Source organism: Lolium rigidum, chromosome 4 (genome assembly GCF_022539505.1).
Source record: "Lolium rigidum isolate FL_2022 chromosome 4, APGP_CSIRO_Lrig_0.1, whole genome shotgun sequence".
NCBI lineage: Eukaryota > Viridiplantae > Streptophyta > Magnoliopsida > Poales > Poaceae > Lolium > Lolium rigidum.
In genome coordinates this window covers 166,939,960-166,946,803 of record NC_061511.1, presented here as the reverse complement: position 1 = coordinate 166,946,803, position 6,844 = coordinate 166,939,960, and the positions used below count along the sequence as shown (strand labels likewise).

The 6,844-nt window shown below is 47.3% G+C and overlaps 1 protein-coding gene across 1 annotated transcript; it reads right to left on the bottom strand.

Moving 5' to 3' along the window:
• Window positions 1–2,730: 2,730 nt before the first annotated feature.
• On the bottom strand, window positions 2,731–6,325 carry LOC124706252 (transcription factor MYBS3-like). The gene is given in 4 exon segments (XM_047237906.1): window positions 2,731–3,470; window positions 3,730–3,938; window positions 5,925–6,016; window positions 6,018–6,325. Coding segments are annotated over 4 exon segments (942 nt in total). The 5' UTR covers window positions 6,191–6,325; the 3' UTR covers window positions 2,731–3,002.
• Window positions 6,326–6,844: the final 519 nt, after the last annotated feature.

Sequence of the window (6,844 nt, the reverse complement as noted above, 5' to 3'; positions counted from 1 at the left end):
GAGGGCAGCGCATCTGGAGAAGAAGACGGTGGCGATGTGTGCGCACCAGCACGCGCTGGCCGCGTGTATCGCGGCTAGCAACGCGATCCCATAGAGTACATCAGGGCCAGCGTACATTCCGGGAGTGTTGTCCCCGTCGACATCCGGCTTCTACAACGATGGCCCCTATGCCACTCCCGGGTGCATGACGCCTAACTTGTCGCCGCAGTACGAGGATACGCTGTTGCATGGCGGCTTCAACCCCAACACCGTGTTCTACTCCCCGGCGTACGATCAAGCGCCCCTGCACGAGCCAAGGGCCAGTGCGGACGGCGCCCCATCCACTGGCCGCAGGGGCCCGCTTGAATTCGAGGGCACCGGTGCTGAGGAAGAGGAGGAGGAGGAGGAGGAGGAGGAGGAGGAGGAGGGGGAGGAGGAGGAGGAGGAGGGGGTGGAGGACGACAAGGACGAAGAGGGTGGCGACAAAGAGGACAACGAGGACACGAGTGCCGCGGAGGATGCAGATGATCTCGTGGAGGTTGATGCGGCCGGCGTGAGGAAGAAGAGGAAGAAGAAGGCCTCGGGCACACGAGGCCCCAAGTGGACGGTTCTGGAGGATTAATGTCTCTGCAGGCGGCGCACAACTTCTACAAAGACATGATCCTCGACGACATGAAGCCAAAATGGTGACTACCGAGGCAGCGGCAGCAACCCCGCCCCTGGAGCAAGACGCGTCTGCGACAGCGTCCTAGTACACCAGCGTCAGCGGCATCGGCATATGTCTCGACGTCGGCGACGGAGCAGGCACACCGGGCAGAGCACGACGAGGTCGTCGTGATCGACGGGCCTACGTCAACTTAGGATGCGTCATCGGCGTCACCCAACCTCTTCTTCTAATTTGTGTCTTATTAGCTTGCACCACCGGTGTGTAATATGATCGCGCGTCCAGTACCTTGATCGCGGCTACCCTGATCGCGATGACTTCGGCGGCAACGATCTCTTTTAAATGTAAACTATTCAAATTTCTGTTTGGGGGCGACGTTTGGGGATGCAGCTGGGGAGAAACTTCCCTCAAACGCGGCACGAAGGAAACACGTTCCCCAAATGCTCGATCCGCCGCCGCCGTTTGAGGACGCTTTGGAGGACGTTGTTGGGGATGCTCTTACTCGGAGTTGCGTCTGGGAGAGGGAAAAAACCGGAGCCCCGCAGCTGCGCAGCCCAGTTCTCTTGTATGAACTGAACCTTGATAGAGCATGGAAGAATGGCTTGCTTGATTGGCCGTTTTGACAAATGCAACGGAAAATATCAGGCCTAAAAGGACATGTTTGGAAAGTGGATTCACTGTGCCAATCAGAAATTCAGCGGGTCAAGTCATCCTAATACCTCTCATTCCTATGTACGCATCCTGCGCTCTAGCACCCAGCCCTTCTCAATCCTTTTGTTTAACCATCTGAAGCTAACGGGTTCACGTCTGTAATTTCAGTACTTGCTTGAACAAAACCGGCTAAATGGTAAGAGTAATGATATGAAAGTGCTAATAGCTAAAATAGAACATCCTAATTTTCTTCATTCTGGTGTAAGCGAGTAAGAGCATCCCCACTCGTTGGCGCTCCCCACGTCCAAATCCGGCGAAATTTTCGTCCGGATTGGAGGAAGATTTGACGTGGGGAGGAGTAGTTTCCCAGTCATGTGCTCCCCAAGCGGCGTTTCTCGGGAAAAAAGAGGATGGCTCAGGGAATCCGGACGAAAGAGGAGACACGTGGGCGTGGGCGGTTGGTTTAGCTTCATCCGGAGTCCCCGGGAGATCCCCGGGAAACCGAGGATGGCATGGGGAGTCCGGACGAAAATAGGCTCAAATCCGGACCAAAACGAGGAACTGGGGGCCTGACTGGCCGTTTTTCGCCGTCCGGATGAAAAAAAGTGACCGTGGGGTGCTCTGTGGGGAGACGAGTGGAGATGCTCTAAGAAATGCAGACCCTGAGTCTCGAGATTCCTTTTTATAGGTAAAGATTGTTGGAAGTGCATCATTCCATTCATCATGTATTAACTTACTACTCGCTTGGTAATAATTGCCAGGATCTTCTCTCGTACAAAAGAAAAAATAAGAAAATAAATGGAACAGATGATTTACCACTCTATGGCCATTAGCTGACAGCCCTGGAGTTGGTGTTGCCAGGTCCTACGTATGGTCATTTTAAATGGTAAGAGTATATGAAGTCACTTTCATTTGCAGGAGAGATAAGTAAATCCCATCTCAAAGGCTCTAGATTGCATGATTATGCATAATGACTTTTGCTAAAGATATAAGTGTCAGGTACTTGTCTGGTCAAATAATGGATTCATACATAACCCAACAGTTTGGAAATATATCAATATCTGAAAGGGACTGGCCACTAACCACTACCATCACCAACCACACATCCAACACTTGGTGCATAATGGAAGGGGGTGCAAATCCAGGATCAGGATTGAAAGGTACGGTCCTAGGGAACATCCCAATATAGCATGTCCATAAGGCGAATCCAATAATCAGTTTGTACTTGCCACGAAGACATAAAATAACATATAGACACATGCCACCAATAAGAACAAATCATGCAACACTCATCGACAAAATATATTGTGTGGCTTCTTAGCTACCATAAATGAAATCCTGAGAGAGTGACTTCATAGCCAGCTCCACATTTCCAATATCTTCACAAAAACTGAAGACCGTGATATAGAGCAGAATGAGCTGAGCTCCCTTCAAAGTTCAAACTGGCTAATATAGTATTTTTTGTTTCTTATATAAGAGTTTACAGTACAACCACGGAGATTAGCACTAACATTAATGGTTATGTTAACAAGCAGTGGCATATATCATGTGTGCCATACAAACAACAGATGCATTCATACATAACATAACTTACAACACAGGGCACATTGATAGACTACAGAGCACGGTTAATCTTAAAAAGAAAAAGAAGAGGCAAAGCTTATTTTGCCAGGATCTCGTCTAAATGCAGTTTGTGTGCTGAGGGTGCTCACGCCTGAGCCCTCGTTGGGAGACTTGCCTGGAAAGCTGATTGTCTATTTTGACCTCCTACCATTTTAAGGGAAAGAGAAGTAGATACTGTATCTTGCTTCGCATCCCCTATGCTTAGCTTCGACATGCCCACCAGTTCATCAACATTGATCGGACTCTTTGAGTGAACCGGGACAGGCTTGACAATCTCATGTGTTCCTTGTCCAAGATCATCTCCATCATTCGGATTTTGCCAGAAAGGAACTGAGAATTGCAAGAATGGTGAAAAATATGCTGGAACTAGCACTGGGTAGCTCGACTGCAAATTCTCTGGCATGATGGCAGACGCTGAAGAACTCTCTGCAATGGCAGAAGTATCTGATTCCATCGATTCAACCTCCTCTTCCTCCATGGGTGGAGGTAGTGGTGGTTGATTTAATATTTGGGCGTCTAGTTCTTGATGCCCAGGAAGGGGTGGTAGGTCAGACTGTAAAGGACACAACACCTATTCAGTTCTGATTTCTACACAAAGTGCAAAGAAATATTTTCCTAATGAAATGCAAGATTAAATAGTGTCCACAACTGTTCATGCAAGTTCTAGCATAAGGAACTAAGGAAGCAACACTGTAAGTTTGGAACTGCTACCACACAAATGAGCGATACCCTTTTGATGTACTACGAAAACAGAATCAGGCCAACTTATGTCATAAAGGCGTAACAACCAATAGTAAGATCAAGCAACTTACCTCATCAGGCACCAAGTCAAAAAGGCTAGACCTTCTCTTTCTTCTGCTCATATTGGCTTGGCGTATAAAATATTTCTGAGCGTGACTTGCTACTTGAGTAGGTGTTCTTGAGACCACAAAATTACGGGAGATTCCACGCCAGTCACCTTTTCCAAGCTTTTGCAATCCAAGCAAAAACCTCCGGTGCTCTTCTTCAGTCCAAGGAACACCTGCCCAAAAGTCGTCTCAATCAGGAACATGCACATAAAACATACATGCAGCCAATGCAGGTCGGTAGAAACAACCAAAGCTACATGCAGCTTGTGAACTGATATACAGAAGACTTATAAACAGAAGTATAGGAAAAATCTACACATCATTATTGTACTCCTATAAAACAATGCATGGAATATATCACAACGCATTAAAACTACCCCAAAAAAACAGCTCTGGAAGAAAACGAAGGTACTAGAAGCTGGTGAACACAAAATGATGATCTGGCAATCAGTAGAGTACCGAAAAGCTTAGTAGTTGAAGTTATTAAATGTAAGTATGAAACAATACAAGGAAATAACCAGCACCACATGAAAATACTAAGTGGGGGAAGGAAAATAGGCCCCCCAAAATAACATGCACAAGGAGACCAATGCGCTCTTACGAACTGATGATTTCCGTTGGGACTTCCAAGATAAAGGAAACTAAAAGGAGTCTATGCCATGCAAAAAAAAGGGGAATGGTAGAAATTTTATGTTTTTCTTCCCCTGAGAAAGTTACATTGCAGGTCAAGAAGAGAGCAGTACCGAACTGCACTCTAAATTTCTAGCCTAGTCAGAGATAGTAAACGAGCAAATGGCAACCCAATCTACAGTATGTTGTTACCGTCTCTAGTGTGTTGTTTATAATACCAAATTGGTGGGCGCTCAAAGTAGAATGTTTTGCTTTGACGAATTTCCTACTGTTACTTGACTAACACTAGAACCCAAATCTATGGTAACCGAAACTTTTTTTTTATTTGAGAGAATATGATAACCGAAATTAAACATATGAGGTCACTGGTTATCAACTAAGTACTTGTGAATTACTCCCTGTGTTCCATAATTCTTGCCGTGGTTTTAGTTCAGGAGGGATTGACAAGAATGAATGAAGAGAGTCAAGCTTTGTGCACCACCAATATACATTAATTGCAGCTATACAGGTAAACAGCAACGCTCAGATTGCATGACAATGGAGTACCACATTTATGCCAAGGTAAGACTGTTCCGTTACTTTGTTTAGCTCAGCCCTTATGTGGCTCTGTACATGCTTTCGGAGGCACTGGACAAAGCCAAATTTCTAGTGAATCAAGTATCGTCGTTGCTCAAGACAATCCACAACCGTTTCTACATGTTATGTTTCCGTCATTTCGTTCTTTCTTCTTGCTTATTAACTTCGGGAAATTACAAGTCTGTTGCGCAATAAATAACAGCACTAGTATTCCTATCCCCTTGTACCATCCCTCTACCTCCTTATCCAGAGCTGAGCTTCTAAGGCTGGTCATAGTGCATAGTATCATATACTAGTATCATGCATATGATATTTGTCTATAATACTATGTCTATAGTGGGTGGTATTATAGAGTAGTATCATAAACTTCTAAATTTATTGTTTTGTAGAATCTCAATGTAAATCTATGTACAAGATCAATTTGGCATTTACTTTTCTCGTAACGTGCGCTATGATACAGTATCCACCTATGTTACTCTAATCCTATTTCTCCTCTTTAATTAGATGCCACATCATCTTTTTTGTGGGCCTAGTATGTATGATACTAGCTATGATACTTGCACTATGGTCAGCCTAAAAACGCCGTCAGCAAGTCATGATCCAATCAAACGGGAACGGCCTCCACGGTCTACACGTCATCGTTGCGCCAATTAATGCGGGAAGCTGCTTATCAGCTCAAGTGGCAAGTTGTCAAAATCGTTACTCCATAGTACTACTGTAGTACAGTACGAATTGCAATTGAAGGTTCTGGCAAGTGGATATTTGGAAGCTAATGGTACCATCTGAATCGAAAGCTACACACACGGAAGCACCGGACAAGAAGTATCGTATACACGAACAAAAAATAATAATTGGAGCTGAGAGGATCTATTATGTGCGGCGGCGGTAACGAAAGGAGACGGTTTTGGATAGGCGGGGATGAGAGAGAGGGAGGGAGGGGTTGAGTAGGTCACCTTTCTTGCGCTCGCGGTTGGCGGAGGAGGACCCCTGCACGAAGTCGTCGGAGGCGTATCCCTCGGCGGCGGCGTCGTGGGCGACGTCGGCGGGGAGGCGCGCCGCCGGCGCTGGTGGATCCGGCGAGCAGGGAGAGGTTGCCCATGCTGGCGCTCTTGCGGATGGATCCGTCGGTGAGGCGCACCCCGAAGATCTTGACCCCGCGGTTGGGGCACGTCCGCGAGTTGTGCCCGTTGTGGCTGCAGTGCGAGCACCGCCTCATCATCCCCGACGTCGCCAGCGCTGGCGCCGGCGTAGGGTAGGAGGTAGCAGCTGGGCTGGCCGGAGGAGGAGGAGAGGATGGCGATGAGAGGTGGGCTGGGAGGAGAAGCGAAGTGTGGTGATGAGAGGAGAGGAGGGAGGAGGGGATTGACTGTGGAGTGGTGATTGGTTGAGGAGGTGGTCGAGCTCGGCGCGTGCGACCGTCCACGTGGCGGATATTCGCGCGGGGATATTACGTGGGTGGGGAGGAGAGGGGCGGCGAGCGGCTTGCGCGTCACGGCTTTTTCTGCCTTCACACACGCGTGGACGCGGTTCCTTGCGGTCGTCTCCTTTCGTTTTCGCCGTTGGATCGTCGGATCACCTGTTCCTGTTCGTCGAAAGCGCGAGCTGCTATGCTAGCTCATAAATGGTTTTTGTCCTTGGTTTATCGGCACCTGCTCTCCCTTGCTCCACGGGGTCCTTATCCAGTTAGAGCAATTCCAATAGTATAGCCAACTGTTGGCTATAACAAGATGTCATATCATTTATAGCCATCATATAGCTAACATGTACAATAGTTGGCTATAAAAATGTAGTACTTTACTAATATACGGCCCACATTTCACTCTCACAAGGTGTCTAGGAGCACGTGCAAGAGCTTGGCTATTGCATAGTAGCC